We start from the raw sequence: 18805 nt of genomic DNA, 5'->3' as shown, positions 1-18805 counted from the left end.
AGAACCTATGTTCAATTTTTAATATATAGAGAAGGAATGAGACCAAAAATCATAATGCAAGAGACTAAGCTGTATTACTTTGTTTGAGTCCCTTGACCTGCCTGTACTACAGGTTTCTCATTTATAAAATGAGGAAATTAAAATATTTAATTGAGAAGGTTCTTTCTAGTCCTATTCTATATATAATGAACGCTCCTCAAAGCAGAGAGAGGGAGGTATGGGTTTATTGCACTGCTCCCATCCTACATCCTTTATATTATGTCATGACAAAGAGAATAATCAGCCAAGAATTAACAGAGGGTAACCAGTTTCATACAGTTTACTATTTCTGACCTATTTTGTTCCTACAGATATGTCCAAAGATTTGGATGTGAATCCTTTTCTCCAAATATTGTAAAAAGTTCATTCCAGTAACTTGAACAGTGGCTTTTTCTCCTGGAAGAACCAGGTGTTTATCAACCAATAATAGGCATCCTGAATGTATTGGGCCTTTGCTGCATCCCAGGTCATTGTGTCAAAACTTGGGGTTGGTTTATTCTATACCAATTACAAAACTCAGCCCACTTCCTCCCTGTATCCTTCCCCCATCACTCTGATGTATATCAACATCAACAATATTGTATCTATCTTTCCTTGTACCCTCATTTCCACTTATAATCAGTTTAAATTCTTTCCTTCTCTCCCTCTCTTTTCCCTCCTTCTTCCTTCTTCCTACTCTACCTTCTCCTTTGCTCTCCCTCTCCCCTTCCTTTCTTACATACACACACACACACACACACACACACACACACACACACACTCTTACTTACAATTATACTATTCTTGGCCCTTCCAATGTCCCTCCCTTCCCTGCCCCCAACCCCTGGGGTAGTCAATCTTCAGTTTCAAACAACCCCACCTATATCTTCAAGCTTTTCTTAAAACAGTTCTTCTATGCTTAAATCTTATGGGAAATCTAGCTTTCCCCAGACAATACTGGCCACTGAAGCCCACAGTGGAAGGTCTATTCCCTCTATCATTCCCTCTCCTTAAGTCACCACACCTAGAGGAGAGATCGGCATGTCCCTAGCCACAAACTTCTGCTTCCAGAGCTCGAATCTGCCATCGTCAGTCAAGAGCCCATCTCCTAAGGAAGACTCACTCTTTGCTTACTGCTTCCTTATCAAATTCTTTGCCACGTCCCTTTGCCCTGTTCTAGCTCTTATACTGTATAGGGCTAGTCTAAATTCTCTTCCTGCCCTTTCCTCCTCTGTCCTCATCCATCCCTCTTTCCTTCTCATTCTACACTCTTCCCTTGTAGCTCTTATTTATAAGGTTACAGGTATTTCTTCTATACCAGTGATTTTCAAATATGCACATTTCCCTGGAACCCCTCTTTGGAGCCCTAGCTTGCATCCCAACTTCTTCCTAAGGGCAGCTCAAAATCAAATGGTCAAAACCAGAACCATCTCTCCTAGAATCCTTGATCTCATTTGTATCTATTCTTCTCTGTTAAGGGAATCACTGCTCTCCCCAACATCAGGCCAGAAAATTGAGTCTCCAAGTCTACCCTTCCCTCCATAGTCAATTTGTCACCAAGTCCAGTAACACTGGGGGAAAAACGTCAGAGACATCTAATTCTTCCCTTTTTCACCTAAGGAAAATTAAGCCCAGAGAAGTGAATTGCCTAAATCACTCAGATCATTAGTTGTACAGCCTCTTTCTGCCACACCGTAAAGAAAGGTTTGACAGTAGAGAATATTGCTCAGGAAGGTAGCTCAAGGTGGAACACCACAGCAAGTACCGTGGGAGCTTGGGGGAATGTGAAGGCACTGACAGCTAGTAGAAGGACTGGGTGGTCTGGAAATGGAAATGATTTGATTGGGGAATAAGGGTAGGGCATGGCAAACAAACTTGGCCTACGTTAAGCATCATGATGAATGAAACTCTTCTAAGAAATGGCTTCACACTTGCCTGGTTTTCTGTTTAAGGCAGTTGGGTAAGAATCTGTGGCAAGTGATTGCAAGCAATTCTTTTGATACCATTCACTACTGAAAATGGTGAAAATCACCTGCATGTGCAGGCATCTTATTTCCACCAACAGACTACAGGTACATGTGGACAGGCATGGAACTCCTCCACTGCCCTCATTCACCAGTACATACATTCAGTAAGTAGTCAAGCACCTGTGTATGCCAGGTAGTATGTTAGGTGCTAGTGTGGCAATGTACATTCCAAAGTCCTGGTCTCAAAAGGATTGAAATCCAGGGAGGCAGCACTGAGCAAGTGTATCAGATACGGTGTGGCATCTAAGACCCTAACCACAGGGAACCTGTAGGACCATCAAAGAGCCTCCTTGCCCAGAAAGAGAGTGTTAGGGATTTTCCTGAGGAATTAAAGTGCCACCACGATGAGCCCTCATAGAGAACTAGGCGTTAGTCAATAACATTGAAGAAGGGAGTAATCTTGCAGGCAAAGAGCATGCCAAGTCCCAAGGTAAGGAAGCAACAGCCTGCTTGGCACCTCTAAATACACTAAAGATATCTATTGCACAGAATTACTCTCTAAATCAGCATCTTCCAAACATGTTCTAGGATGGCAAGAAAGGGCAGTAGGAGGTAACCAAGAACAAGAACTTCAATTTATTGCAGTACAGAAAGATTAAAAATAAGCAAAGAACATTATCCTTATCCTATAAGAATGAGTTGTTTGTTATTTTGCAAAAAGAGCTAACATTTCTCATGGAATTATTTGTGATGAAAATCTCTACTTTCTGAATAGCAAGAATTTAGTACACTTAGTTCTAGTGAAAATAGAAAAGAAACATATAGTAGGAACTACAAATATTATTTCCTAATAGCAAAGAAATCTCCTAGCTGTAAAGTAATTATTTTTAAAGGTCTATTTGGCATAACATTGAAAATCTAAATTGACAATAGGTAATTTAAGTCAACAAAGAAAAAGCTTTTCTAGACAGCTTTGTTTTATTTTTGGTTTTGGAGGAAAACTAAAGAAATAAAATCCCTCCCACTCACCCTCCCACCCTCACATGTACCACCAGCAGCAGCAATTTAAAATCCAAATGAGACCCTGACTATACTTAAGAATTTAGAAATTGGGGCCATTAAGGAATATTATATTATATTATATGCCCTGTTTCTGGCCAAAAAGATATAGATTTAAAAATTTTATGTTATTTGGTAGTATTTTATTGGCCAAAATGGAATATTAGAGCATGCAATTCCAGCAATCAGAATTCACATTGGAAATGTAGTCAATCTACTTTTTTCAAAATCCTAGGTCCCGTTCCAAATGCAACTGATTTAATAAGTACATGATAATTTTCAACATCTTCACAACATATACATTTTAATTTATTGAAATTCAGTCCTTCACATAGCTTCCTCATCATCCCAAACCTGTGAAGGTTGTATTGAGAATAAAATGCAGGTTTTTCCCTACTCCTCTTTGAAAGAGCTTCTCTTTGAAAGGCAAGGGATCCAAGATGGAAAATGCTCAGGATTTTGAATTGAGTAACATGGTTAACGTTCAATCCACAAACATTTACTGAGCTCCAAACATAGGAAGGCATGATGAGAGGAATACTAATTAGTGAGAAGATGATTTCCAGAAGCTGAGGCCCAGCAAATAGGGTGATGATGAGGATGAACAACAGCTGAGCAAATCTGGTGCCTCGTCTAGGAATCTAACGGAATTCAATATACATTTATTGAGACACTACTGGGTATATAACTGCCCACAGGGAGTTGCCCACCAAGGGTTAGGCAAGCCTGGCATTTCCGTGGTATCTTAATTAGCCTTCTGGAATCCCATTTTGGCTTTTTTAGTTGACTAGTTTACCCACGGGCAGGATGAATGTATAGGGATCTATCTGGCAGCTGTAGTCGGCAACATTAATGTACTGTCCATGCAGCAATTGACATGAGCATCTGAGGGACATGGAAAATACTCACACTGGAGATAAAAGCCAGCCCCCTAGGAAGTATGTCGATATCTTCAGAGCCATTTTCTGCAAAAGAAGCAGAGGATCAGAAAGATGCATGTACAAAGGCTTAAAAAGTAAATCTCACACATAGTCAAGACTTTGAACTTCTTCTGGAAACTACCTTAACTTTTTTAACTATTTACTTGGGAAACTATATTAACTTTCAGGACTGCCACAGGCATGATACACTCCACTAAAACCTGAGCCAGACTCTTGAAATACTAAATTCTTTTTTTTTTAGAAGTCCATTTTCAGGAGGAAAAAAGCAAATAACTATAAAACAAATTCATATCCTAGATTTATTCTTTAAATAAAAACTCTCAGGGTATGTCCTAAGAGATTCAGCTTTATTCCCCACAGAATACTTATCTACAGACCAAGTGATAACATTTGGAAAGTCCTCACTGCGAAGCTCTCTTAAAGGCCTTTCTGCCAAGTATTTCTCCTCTGCAACTTGTTGAGGCCTGAAAAATCTATCCTTCTCCTATCATACTGGGAAATTACTGAGTAACTGTTCTCTGTTATAAAACCAATAGATCTTAGGTTGAACTATTGGAAATAATTGAATTTGAAACATTTTAGTCAGATCTTTTTCTCACTGAGAGCTGGTCATGAGCATTTTTCTATGGAAAGAGGCATATGATAAGTAAGATATGACTAAGAACAGGATGAAAAAGGGGCTCTCGTAGCTTCTAGTAGAGAGATAGACCCACATATAATGTGAACCCAAGCAGGCAGCATTGAGGGTGAAATGAAGGCAATGGTTATTGAGTGTGGTAAACTGTAATTTACAAATATGGTAGAAACAGGATGTATCAAAGCCACATGCTCTTTTTTTTAATTTGAATTTTATTTTATTTATTTTTATACAGCAGGTTCTTATTAGATATCTATTTTATACATATTAGTGTATATATGTCAATCCCAATCTCCCAATTCATCCCACCACCACCACCCCCCCACCCCACTTTACCCCTGTGGTGTCCAAATGTTTGTTCTCTACATCTGTGTCTCTATTTCTGCCTTGCAAACCTGTTCATCTGTACCATTTTTCTAGATTCCACATATACACAATAATATACGATATATGACTTACTTCACTCTGTATGACAGTCTCTAGGTCCATCCACGTCTCTACAAATGACCCAATTTCATTCCTTTTTATGGCTGAGTAATATTCCTTTGTACATATGTACCATATCTTCTTTATCCATTCGTCTGTCGATGGGCATTTAGGTTGCTTCCATGACCTGGCTACTGTAAACAGTGCTGCAATGAACATTGGGGTGCATGTGTCTTTTTGAATTATGGTTTTCTTTGGGTATATGCCCAATAGTGGGATTGCTGTGTCATAAGGTAATTCTATTTTTAGTTTTTTAAGGAACCTCCATACTGTTCTCCATAGTGGCTGTATCAATTTACATTCTCACTAATAGTGCAAGAGGGTTCCCTTTTCTCCACACCCTCTCCAGCATTTGTTGTTTGTAGATTTTCTGATGATGCCCATTCTAACCAGTGTGAGGTGATACCTCATCGTAGTTTTGATTTGCATTTCTCTAATAATTAGTGATGTTGAGTAGCTTTTCATGTGCCTCTTGGCCATCTGTATGTCTTCTTTGGAGAAATGTCTATTTAGGTCTTCTGCCCATTTTTAGATTGGGTTGCTTGTTTTTTTAATATTGAGTTGCATGAGCTGTTTATATATTTTGGAGAGTAATCCTTTGTCCATTGAATCGTTTGCAAATATTTTCTCCCATTCTGAGGGTTGTTTTTTCGTCTTGTTTATAGTTTCCTTTGCTGTGCAAAAGCTTTTATGTTTCATTAGGTCCCATTTGTTTGTTTTTGTTTTTATTTCCATTACTCTAGGAAGTGGGTCAAAAAAGATCTTGCTGTGATTTATGTCAAAGAGTGTTCTTCCTATGTTTTCCTCTAAGAGTTTTATAGTGTCTGGTCTTATATTTAGGTCTTTAATCCATTTTGAGTTTATTTTTGTGTATGGTGTTAGGTAGTGTTCTAATTTCATTCTTTTACATGTAGCTGTCCAGTTTTCCCAGCACTGCTTATTGAAGAAACTGTCTTTTCTCCATTGTATAACCTTGCCTCCTTTGTCATAGATTAGTTGACCATAGGTGTGTGGGTTTATCTCTGGGCTTCTATCCTGTTCCATTGATCTATATTTCTATTTTTGTGCCAGTACCGTATTGTCTTGATTACTTTAGCTTTGTAGTATAGTCTGAAGTCAGGGAGTCTGATTCCTCCAGCTCCATTTTTTTCCCTCAAGATTGCTTTGGCTATTAGGGGTCTTTTGTTTGTTCATACAAATTTTAAGATTTTTTGTTCTAATTCTGTAAAAATGCCATTGGTAATTTGATAGGGATTGCATTGAATCTGTAGATTGCTTTGGGTAGTATAGTCATTTTCACAATGTTGATTCTTCCAATCCAAGAACATGGTATATCTCTGCATCTGTTTGTGTCATCTTTTCCAATTTGTATTCCTTTTATTTCTTTTTCTTCTCTGCTTGCTGTGGCTAGGACTTCCAAAACTTTGTTGAATAATAGTGGTGAGAGTGGACATTCTTGTCTTGTTCCTGATCTTAGAGGAAATGCTTTCAGTTTTTCACCATTGAGAATGATGTTTGCTGTGGGTTTGTCATATATGGCCTTGATTATGTTAAGGTAGGTTCCCTCTATGCGCACTTTCTGGAGAGTTTTTTAATCATAAATCGGTGTTGAATTTTTTCAAAAGCTTTTTCTGCATCTATTGAGATGATCATATGGTTTTTATTCTTTAATTTGTTAATATGGTGTGTCACACTGGTTGATTTGAGTATATTGAAGAATCCTTGCATCCCTGGGATAAATCCCACTTAATCATGGTGTATGATCATTTTAATGTGTTGTTTGATTCTGTTTGCTAGTATTTTGTTGAGGATTTTTGCATCTATATTCATCAGTGATATTGGTCTGTAATTTTCTTTTTTTGTAGTATCTTTGTCTGATTTTGGTATCAGGGTGATGGTGGCCTCATACAATGAGTTTGGGAGTGTTTCTGCCTCTGCAATTTTCTGGAAGATTTTGAGAAAGATGGGTGTTAGCTATTCTCTAAATGTCTGACAGAATTCACCTGTGAAGCCATCTGGTCCTGGAGTTTTGTTTGTTGGAAGATTTTTTTTTTTTTTTGTGGTACGTGGGTCTCTCACTGTTGTGGCCTCTCCCGTTGCGGAGCACAGGCTCCGGACACTCAGGCTCAGCAGCCATGGCTCAGGGGCCCAGCCACTCCGTGGCATGTGGGATCTTCCTGGACCGGGGCACGAACCTGTGTCCCCTGCTTCAGCAGGCGGACTGTCAACCACTGCGCCACCAGGGAAGCCCTGTTGGAAGATTTTTAATCACAGTTTCAATTTCACTACTTGTGACTGGTGTGTTCATATTTTCTATTTCTTCCTGGTTCAGTCTTGGAAGGTTATACCTTCTTAAGAATTTGCCCATTTCTTCCAGGTTGTCCATTTTATTGGCATAGTGTTGCTTGTAGTAGTCTCTTATGATGCTTTGTATTTCTGCGGTGTCTGTTGTAACTTCTCCTTTTTAATTTCTAATTTTATTGATTTGAGTCCTCTCCCTCTTTTTCTTGATGAGTCTGGCTAAAGGTTTATCAATTTTGTTTATCTTCTCAGAGAACCAGCTTTTAGTTTTATTGATCTTTGCTATTGTTTTGTTTGTTTCTATTTCATTTATTTCTGCTCTGATCTTTATGATTTCTTTCCTTCTACTATTTGGGTTTTGCTTGTTCTTTCTCTAGTTCCTTTAGGTGTAAGGTTAGATTGTTTATTTGAGATTTTTCTTGTTTCTTGAGGTAGGATTGTATTGCTATAAACTTCCCTCTTAGAACTGATTTTGCTGCATCCCATGGGGTTTGGATTGTTGTGTTTTCATTGTCATTTGTCTGTAGGTATTTTTTGATTTCTTCTTTGATTTCTTCAGTGATCTCTTGGTTATTTAGTAATGTAGTGTTTAACCTCCATGTGTTTGTGTTTTTTACATTTTTTTCCCCTGTAATTGATTTCTAATCTTTCAAGCATTGTGGTCGGAAAAGATGCTTGATATGGTTTACATTTTCTTAAATTTACCGACTCTTGATTTGTGACCCAAGATGTGATCTATCCTGGAGAATGTTCCATGTGCACTTGAGAAGAAAGTGTAATCTGCTGTTTTCAGATGGAATGTCCTATAAATATCAATTAAATCTATCTGGTCTATTGTATCACTTAAAGCTTGTGTTTCCTTAATTTTGTGTCTGTATGATCTGTCCATTAGTGTAACTGAGGTGTTAAAAGTCCCCCACTATTATTGTGTTACTGTCGATTTCCTCTTTTATAGCTGTTAGCATTTGCCTTATGTATTGTGGTGCTCCTATGTTGGGTGCATAAATATTTACAATTGTTATATTGTCTTCTTGGATTGATCCCTTGATCATTATGTAGTGTCCTTCTTTGTCTCTTGTAACAGTCTTTATTTTAAAGTCTATTTTTTCTGATATGAGAATTGCTACTCCAGCTTTCTTTTGGTTTCCATTTGCATGGAATATCTTTTTCCATCCCCTCACTTTCAGTCTGTATGTGTCCCTAGGTCTCAAGTGGGTCTCTTGTAGACAGCATATATATGGGTCTTGTTTTTTTACCCATTCAGCAAGCCTGTGCCTTTTGGTTGGAGCATTTAATCCATTCATGTTTAAGGTAATGATTGATATGTATGTTCCTATTACCATTCTCTTAATTGTTTTGGGTTTGTTTTTGTAGCTCCTTTTCTTCTCTTGTGTTTCCCACTTAGAGAAGTTCCTTTAGCATCTGCTATAGAGCTGGTTTGGTGGTGCTGAATTCTCTTAACTTTTGCTTGTCTGTAAGGCTTTTGATTTCTCCATCAAATCTGAATGAGATCCTTGCCAGGTAGAGTAATCCTGGTTGCAGTTTCTTCCCTTTCATCACTTTAAATATATCATGCCACTTCCTTCTGGTTTGTAAAGTTTCTGCTGAGAAATCAGCTGTTAACGTTATGGGCGTTCCATTGTATGTTGTCATTTTTCCCTTGTTGCTTTGAATAATTTTTCTTTGTCTTTAATTTTTGTCAATTTGATTACTATGTGTCTCAGTGTGTTTCTCCTTGGGTTTATCCTGCCTGGAACTCTCTGCACTTCCTGGACTTGGGTGGCTATTTCCTTTCCCATGTTAGGGACGTTTTGGACTATAATCTCTTCAAATATTTTCTGGGGTCCTTTCTGTCTCTCTTCTCCTTTGGGACCCCTATAATGTGAATGTTGGTGCATTTAATGCTGTTTCAGAGGTCTCTTAGGCTGTCTTCATTTCTTTTCATTCTTTTTTCTTTATTTTGTTTCACGGTAGTGATTTCCACCATTCTGTCTTCCAGGTCACTTCTCCGTTCTTCTGCCTCAGTTATTCTGCTATTGATTCCTTCTAGGGTATTTTTCATTTCAGTTATTGTATTGTTCATCTCTGTTTGTTTGTTCTTTAATTCTTCTAGGTCTTTGTTAAACATTTCTTTTATCTTCTTGACCTTTGCCTCCATTCTTTCCCGAGATCCTGGATAATGTTCACTATCATTATTCTGAATTCTTTTTCTGGAAGTTTGCCTATCTCTACTTCATTTAGTTGTTTTTCTGGGGTTTTATCTTGTTCCTTCATGTGGTACATAGTCCTCTCCTTTTCATTTTTTCTATCTTTCTGTGAATGTGGTTTTTGTTCCACAGGTTGCAGGATTGTAGTTCTTGCTTCTGCTGTCTGCCCTCTGGTGGATTAGGCTATCTAAGAGGCTTGTGGAAGTTTCCTGATGGGAGGGACTGGTGGTGGGTAGAGCTGGGTGTTGCTCTGGTGGGCAGAGCTTAGTAAAACTTTAATCCGCTTGTCTGCTGATGGGTGGGGCTGAGTTCCCTCCCTGTTGGTTGTTTGGCCTCAGGCGACCCAGCAGTGGAGCCTACAGGCTCTTTGGTGGGGCTAATGGTGGACTCTGGGAGGCCTCACACCAAAGAGTACTTCCCAGAACTTCTGCTGCCAGGGTCCTTGTCCCCGTGGTGAGCCACAGCCACCCCAACCTCTGTAGGAGACCCTCCAACACTAGCAGGTAGGTCTGGTTCAGTCTCCTATGGGGTCACTATTCCTTCCCCCTGGGCTCTGATGCACACACTACTTTGTGTGTGCCTTCTAAGAGTGGAGTCTCTATTTCCCCCAGTCCTGTCAAAGTCCTTCAATCAAATCCTGCTAGCCTTCAAAGTCTGATTCTCTGGGAATTCCTCCTCCCATTGCCGGAGCTCCAGGTTGGGAAGCCTGATGTGGGGCTTAGAACCTTCACTCCAGTGGGTGGATTTCTGTGGTATAAGTGTTCTCCAGTTTGTGAGTCACCCACCCATCAGTTATGGGATTTGATTTTACTGTGATTGCGCCCCTCCTACCATCTCACTGTGGCTTCTCCTTTGTCTTTGGATGTGGGGTATCTTTTTTGGTGAGTTCCCATGTCTTCCTGTGGATGATTGCTCAGCAGTTAGTTGTGATTCCTGTGCTCTTGCAGGAGGGAGTGCGCACACGTCCTTCTACTCTGCCATCTTGAACCACTCCTCACATGCTTGTCTTAAAATGTGATGTTCATACTCTTCCATTAAGAGGCTACATCTGTATCCTCTCTGCTTGAACCTGGGTAGACCTTCCTAACTGCTTTGACAAACAGAATGAAGAGGAAGTGATGCCACCTGACATACAAGGTAAAGTCATAACCAAACCTGCCACTGCTTTCTCTCTCTCTCAAGGCATGTACTTTGGGACCCCTGAACCTAAAAATAAGAAGTCTGGTATTTTAAAGCTACAGAAGAGAGACTGTGGAGAGACCACACAGTGCAGAGAGAGGTCTGGAGGAGTCTCACATGACTTCAGTTCCCAGCCTTTCAGTCACCGTAGCTGACGCAAATGGAACAGAGATGAGCTGTCTCCACTAAGCCCTGCCCAAACTGCAAACTCAGAAGCAAAATAACTATTGCCTTTTTATTTTTTAAAAAAACAGGGTATTTATTTATTTTGGCTGCGTTGGGTCTTGTCGCTGTGCATGGGCTTTCTCTAGTTGCAGCTAGCGGGGGCTACTCTTCGTTGTGGTGCATGGGCTTCTCATTGCAGAGGCTTCTCTTATTGCAGAGCACGGGCTCTAGGCGCGAGGGCTTCGGTACTTGCAGCACGTGGGCTCAGTAGTTGTGGCACGCTGGCTCTAGAGAGCAGGATCTGTAGTTGTGGTGCACAGGCTTAGTTGCTCTGCAGCATGTGGGATCTTCCCGGACCAGGGATCGAACCCATGTCCCCTGCAAGGAGATTCTTAACCACTGTGCCACCAGGGAAGTCCTATTGTCCTTTCAAGTCCCTAAGTTTTGGGGTAGTTTGTTGCACAGCTATAGTAAATGGAATACATGGGAAAATGGTTACCTAAGGTAATGGGTTATTAGTGTGTCAAAAGGCAATTGAGAGAGGATAGAGGAGAACAGGGGAAAGAAAAGTGGAACAAAGCCAAAGAAAATGCAAATTTGAATCAACAGAATAATAAACAATAGGCACTGAAAATTGGAGGACAGAGATTTAATTATATTGATTATGCTGAAGGTTGAAACTAATCCCCAACCAGTAACCTAATAATTACATTAATCAGAGCTTTCCATTTTCTAAGCAGTCCAGTTAATCAAGATTTACCTATATATGGTATTTTGATGGCCTGAAAGATTTAGTGCTTTTTCTACATGGAGTAAAATAGACTTTGGGAGAATCCAGCAAAATGAATAAAGCAATTTTAAAAACCATGTTGAATATGGGTGGGTTAGTTTTTGAACAAACTTTTTTCTCTCACTTTTTTTTTCTCTAAACAATCACTTCTTGGTTTCCTTTTGCCCGAGCTCCTTCCCACCTCCATCCTGGGTGTGGATACTCCCCAGGCTCTACCTGCCCTTGGCTGTTTCTAGGGGCAGAGTACTCATCCTACCTGCATCATTGACTCTAGCCCCATGGCTTCAGCTTCCACTCACATGCTCTTGATTCTCCAATCTCTAAATCAAGCCCAATTTCCAGGCCTCTGTATTCACCTGTATATTAGACATTTCTACCTGGCCTTTTCATTTCTCATACTCAACATGTCTCAAACTGACCTGGAAATTTCCCTCTTGAATCTGCTCCATTTTCTACATTTCAATTTCCGTGGATGACACTTCTATCCCCCAAGTACACAAAGTAGGAACCTTGGGGTTATCTTTGATGCTTTCCTTTTCCTTACTCCCCCAATCTAACTAATCACAAGGCTTTCAAGCTCTAGAACTCCCTCCTGGATTTCTATAATAGCTTCCAAATGGGTCAGCTTTGCTCCCCTACAACCGTTCTCTGCACTGTTGACAGTCATCTTTTTAAATTGCAAAGTTGACCTTGTTATGCCCCTGCTTAAAACCCACCAATGGTCCACTAGGGCTGGCAGTATATATCCCCAGTTCTCCACAGAATTGAGGCTCTGGTCTCAATTCTTGTGGCTCCCACTCTTCACTCTCCATTCCAGGTGTGCTGCAGTACTTCTGTCGGCAGTTCCTAAAATGTGCCAGACTTACTCACCTACATGCCTGAGCACATGCTGCTTCGTGCTTCTTGGCAACCCACACCTTTCCCACAACACCCTCACCTCCACTGGGCTGAGTATCACGGGCTCTTAAAGATGAGTTGGATGCTACCTTCTCGGGCTTTTCAACCTCTCTTGGCTTCAGCATCCATTTTATGTACTAATACAGTCACCTGTGACTGCATCCACCACGACAGTTTCCACACTTGGGCTGCGACCTCCTGCATGTGTTAATGTCCTACTAGAAAGTAAGCTTCCTGGAAACAAGGACCAGGTTTTATTCAGTACGGTATGCTTGCACCCAATATAATACCTGCCTTTTCACTGTAAAAGCTTTCAGTAAAAGCTGGTATGCTGACTAAAAATTATACACTGCTTTAGTTTCTTGAACTTTGTCTTGTCTTGAGGTTAAATTATTGACAAGTGTGTGTTAAGTTCTGAGTAGAAGATGTCCTGAGTTGTATACTCTCTGGTTTGGTCTTTTTATCTTCCATACACCATGTCGCATATCTCCCATGATAGCATTAACCACTTCAGTAATTCACCTGCAATAGGAGTGGGCATTTTCCAAAGGGACTATGCTTGTCTTTACTTGCTCTACCCAGAGGATAGGGAAGCTGGTGCTTTGCACTCAGATGTGAAAAAGAATTAGTAGCTGACTGTACTTTACTCCTGACCCTCCTTTGCCCTCCTCCCCCACCTACACTGCATCTGCATGATGGCCGAATGCATCTCAGAAACAGTGGCACCTGTGGGAGTAAGAGTCCCCAGGAACCCGTCCCTGAGTCCCCTCCACATACTCGTTAACCTGTGCACAACTAATCTTACTTAAAACCCCACTGCCAAGTCTAAAACAAGGCTTACAAATAGGCATCTACTGCCTTTTAATCTGTCAACCCTATTAGTTGGCATAACTTCATTTCTTTGGCCTCCAGTAGTTCTCTACAGACATCCTGAAAGAATGTCACACCAAATTACTATCAAGTAATATTATCCTCATTTCACATCTTGGAGAGAAGGTTCTGAAAGCCAGCTAAGAAAACAAATGGAACCTACCGTGGAGTAGAAACATATCTTGGAGAAGCTGGAAGCTATAGGAGGGAAAAGAGATGAAGGGGAAGATAGGAAGACACCACATACAATGGCTGTCTGTCTACTTGATAATCCTGCCAAGGGCAAGCTGATAAAGCTATTCATATTTCAAGTGCAGCTTTGATTAACCAAAGGACTTCCTAGTTAAGACAATCCTTGAGCCTCAAAGCCTTGGAAAAAGGATGAACTTAACACAAAAAGATCTTTGAGGTATGGTTTTTGGAGGTTAGAATTATTTCACCTTTCAACCTTTCTTCCCAGAAAGAATACTGGGGAAGGAAAACAAAAAAAGGAAGAGTTTGTTCACCAATAAAATTAACCACAAAACTCTAGGTCTTGAAGAAAACACAAATCAGAATTTTTCCCCAGCTCTGTTACTGCCTACCTACCACACCCTGCCTTCAATCCTTTAGTGTTTTCCATTGTTTCATAAAGCTTTCACTCTGGAATAGTTGGGTCTTGCGAGTATTATCTTATTAGTGAGGTTTATTTCAATATCTAGCCTGCCTTGTCTCGGTCAGCTCTATTTATTAATATTTCACCTTTTTGCACCTCAGATTTTCTGTTTTCTGCTGCTATCATACTTCCCTGAAGCTTCATAATAAAAATGTGCTGTCAGTAGATAAGAAAGGCAGTGTTACACAACAGAGAGTACAAAGGCATAGAAGAAAACTGCTCTGACTCATAATCTAGGCCTGTCACCCTCTAGTTCTGGACCACTGGGCAAGTAACTTCATTCTTCTGGGTGTCAGTTTCCTAATCTACAAAGACAGATGGCAGCACCCACCTTATAGGGTGGTTGTGAGGATGATGTAAACGTTTCCAAAGGACTCAGCAGAAAGCTCATAGACACTAGGCCTTTGATAAGGCAGTATTATTATTTTTAGATATATAGCAATATTGTCCTACTGACAAATGACCGATGATCATTCTCACTTGTTTAGTTCTACAAATATAAAATGTACACAGGCCAACAGACATGAGAAGCGAAATGACAGTTTTTTCTTCTGCTCTAGTTTTAACTTCTCAAGTCTGTTTGAATCATACAATCTGAGAGTTGGACTAGATATTAGAAATGATCTAGTCTAATTACCCCTCTAAATTACTTGGCAGGGCTCTTATCTTTTGAGAGATATATGTGTAGTCAATATGAATATTACTCCACAAGACAGTGAACAAATGATTAAATGTTATATTTCCTTATTTTTTAAATCAAATTCAATCTGACCCTGAGCCCACGTTCCACTAAATTGGAGGGAAATTCAACCTGAGTCTCTCTGCCAGGGTTGTGCAGATACCATAGGTGGTGAATTTTAAAACGACGCTGAATATTTGGGAAAGTCCATCTGGCCTTTATTCTACGCTAGTCACCACTGAATTACTCACTGCCAAGCCCCTGTGGTCCCTTTAACTTAGACAATTTTGCCACTTCCACGTCCTGCGTGTGTGCGCATATAACCTTTGCTCGGGCTGTGACACACGGTATAAAGGATCCAGCCTCCCTAAAGATACTTTCTAACCATTCCTTCCTAGGTCTTGATCTTCCCCCAGAATGGGCCAAAGGTCCTTGTTATTCAGAAAACCCACATATTCTTCTCCCATCTCCATCAGAATCCCTTGAAGGAGCTCAGGTTTTTAAAAACCAAACTGAGGAAGTAGTTTGTCATCAGTTCATTCTGCTTTCTAGCTGGCAGCACAGACCTCATCTAAGACCAGTGAGCACAAGGACCAGGCTACTTCTCTTCCTTTTTTAGAAGTTGAGAGGGAAAAAAGACAGAAAACTAAAATCAAAAGGGCTCTTATTTTTTCTGATGTATATATGTATATCAGAAAAAATATATACATATATATATATTAGTAACATATCTTGGAGAGCTATATAATATATAATATATATATAATCTCTCTTATGTCACAATAAACTATGCTTTCATCCTGTCACATACTGAAATAAATCACAGTCCCTGACCCTAGGAGGTTTACAGTCTGATTGTGAGAGAAAGAAAGAACACTGCTGGCTCTAAAATAAAGCATTTAGTAGGTGTCACAAGTGAATCATAGTTTCAGAGTGCTGTGAGAGTTCAGAGGTACGAGAGGAGTTTCCAGCTGATTTCAGCCAGCAGAGATGAAGAAATCATTGGGGGTAATCTCATGAGCAAAGGTGAGAAAATGAAAGAACACATTCCCAGAACGGTGAACAGAATCTAGCTAGAATTTTGTTTTTCTAGTAGTATTGTCAGGGAGAGTGAAAGACTTGGAGCCAGAAGAAGCAGTTGAGGCAGTAAGGAGTAAATGAGATCAGCTCTGTGTGGCGGCCCAGGAGAGGCCAACATATCTCACGTGAAACAGTGAGCGATGAGGGGACAACAAATGGTTGCTAAATTTTGAACTGAGTCTCTTTGACAATGCGGGTACCATGCTTAGGAGAAGTCTAGAAGAAGAGCTGGTTATAGGTGGGGGCATGAGGGAGGAAATGACAGAAAGGTAAAGTAGATTTCAGACGGGAAAAGAAGGCCTGCGGTTTGAGTGATTAGGGATCGAGCTCTGGATTTTCAATTAATTAAAAAAAAAACAACTCAGTTGGTTGTGAGGTTCTTGAGAATAAGGGCTAAGTCATATTCCTCTTAGTACTTGCAGATAAGTTTTGAAGGAAGTGACACTTGAAGTTAGGAATATCATCAAGGAGAGGGGAGAAGAAAAAAAAGAAGTGAGATAGGCAACAGAAGAAGACAGAGAAGGAAGTGAAATTTCACAGAAGGGACAGGAGCACAGTTCAGCAAGGGACCAACCAAAGAGTAGTCAATAACATTTTTCAAATGATTGAGAGATATCAGTAAGAAAGAGGACTGAGAAAAAGCCACAGATTTTGACATTTAGGAGACCTCTTGGAGATGTGGGATGAGGTAGCTTGGGTACAGCTGATGAGGCTGAAGGCTCAATAGGAGGGTTTAAGTAGCAGCAGCAAATTAAATTAGCTGGCGGCCTTTGTCAGGTGGATGGTACCAAGAAATTGTACTGTCACATACATACCAAGTCCCTCAATAAGGTGGCAGTTCTGGGGTTCTACTGGCTCCACTTCTCGATATGCATTAGTTCTTTCTCTGTAGAAGATAAAAACATTGGAGGTCAACGCACAACATCCAAAATCAATGTCTAAACATGGTCTTTAATCACCTTCATATGCATTAACTCTCTTTCTCATCATTTATGGATGATATCACAAATAAGTAAACATCTCCTTTTATTTATTTATATAATGTGGACATTATCTGGGTAATGTGCCTATATTACTTATTTAATAGTAAATAAATATTAATTTAAATGCACAAAATAATATTATTTAATGTGCTAAAGTATTGCCTATTATAAATCTGCACTTTGGTTCCCTTAACCCCCTATAGTTTTGCCTTTTGATCCCTGTGCTCCCCTACTGCTTTCCCAAATTCAACAGGGTATTTTAATAGCTAAACCCTGTAACTTTTGCTTTAACTTTATTATTTTTAAATTTTTACGCTAATTTACTTTGCAAGTATTTAAAATTCATTAAACTGACCACAATTTAAACAATTGGCCAAACTATTTCTGAATAGTGTTTTTGTTTCCACAGTGAAACATTCTTCTAAATACCAGGAATAATTTTACATTTTTATTAAATTGTATTCAGGAAGACTCTACACTTAGACTTATCCTACTGTCACTTTAAAAAAAATACTCCTTAGATCAGCTTTATAATTATTTTTTTTTTTATGATTCTCTCACTTGGGTGCATTGGGAGCAAATGTAACAATAAACTCTTTCAAGCTGAACTAGAAAGTATTATCAAAAGGCATTAGGCTCGGGAATTCCCTGGTGGCGCAGTGGTTAAGAATCCACCTGCCAATGCAGGGCACGTGGGTTCGAGCCCTGGTCAGGGAAAATCCCACATGCCGCAGAGCAACTAAGACCCTGCGCCACAACTACTGAGCCTGCGCTCTAGAGCCCGTGAGCCACAACTACTGAGCCTGCGTGCCATAACTACTGAAGCTGGCGTGCCTAGAGCCCGTTGCTCTGCAACAAGAGAAGCCACAAGGAGAAGCCTGCACACAGCAACAAACAGTAGTCCCTGCTCTCCGCAACTAGAGAAAGCCCGCGCAGCAGCGCGAAGACCCAACGCAGCCAAAAATAAATAAATAAATAAGTAAATTAAGAGGGAAAAAAAAAGGCATTAGGCTCCTCAGTAGATTCTAGACGTGAACCTCTGAGGAGACAACCAGTTTCTACTTAAATAAATAAATAAAAACAACCCAAAGACAATTGAAGGCAAGTAGAGGCTAATAGATCCACTCAGAAATGCACATCGTCACCTAACGTTTCTTCTTACCAGCCCAGTATTAACTTTTCCTGAGATATTTCTGGGATGGCTATCACCAGGAGATCTTCCAACTCAAAAGGTCAGATACCTACAAAATGCCAGGCTCCCCCTGCAGGTTTTGGCTCATTTCCCTGCCGTCCACCTAGCTCTTTTAGTCTGGGATGAGTTGGTAACCCAGTACTCCTCAGTGTGGAACTTGCCTTGGGCAACCTCTGAGTCAGCCAAAAAACATCCAGCTTATAGGCTGGCTCCCTACCCCAAGTTCAGCGCTTCCAAAAGAGTTAGTTTGTTCAGGAGCTGAATGCTAAAGGCGACCTGGGAAAGGGATGGGTGCGGGGCGGCATTTCTGCCCCACCATCTTAGGAAAGGCAAGAAGTCAGCTCACTCTATGTGCGCTTCTCAAGGGACAGTTTGCTAGGTGGGATTGAGGAATGGGGTCCCAAACTGCTCATTCTTACCCGCTATAGGAAGGCGGCACCGGGCAGCCCTTAACCTAACTTGGAAGAAGAGAATAGGAGCCGAGGATGTTCTCATCAAGATGCCAACTCACCTAAGCGTCATTAACCTCTCCCCGATTAGGGCCAGGCCGGCGCCCAGCAGGGTAAGCGCCACCAGCTTCCCCATGGTCTTGGGGCGCGACGCGCGAGCGCAGGCGCTGGGGAGGCGCTGCGGGCTGGCGCCTGCCCCGCCCCTGGTGGTGCCCACCTCGCCCGTCGTTTCCTCCCGGGCTGGTGCGCT

At 40.7% G+C, this 18805-nt stretch overlaps 1 protein-coding gene across 1 annotated transcript in view; it reads right to left on the bottom strand.

Annotated features, from left to right (window-relative positions):
* The window catches only part of LOC132431034 (serum paraoxonase/lactonase 3), a 33871-nt gene extending 15066 nt beyond the window's left edge, over positions 1-18805 (bottom strand). Inside the window, exons 1-3 of the mRNA XM_060020510.1 lie at positions 18618-18805; positions 16747-16817; positions 3954-4009 (exon numbers count right to left, since the gene is read on the bottom strand). Of these exons, the coding sequence (XP_059876493.1) occupies positions 3954-4009; positions 16747-16817; positions 18618-18691 (201 nt within the window). The 5' untranslated portion in view covers positions 18692-18805. The remainder of the gene's footprint in view (positions 1-3953; positions 4010-16746; positions 16818-18617) is intronic.

The sequence above is a fragment of the Delphinus delphis genome, chromosome 9 (genome assembly GCF_949987515.2).
Source record: "Delphinus delphis chromosome 9, mDelDel1.2, whole genome shotgun sequence".
NCBI lineage: Eukaryota > Metazoa > Chordata > Mammalia > Artiodactyla > Delphinidae > Delphinus > Delphinus delphis.
This window is presented reverse-complemented; position numbering and strand designations above follow the sequence as displayed.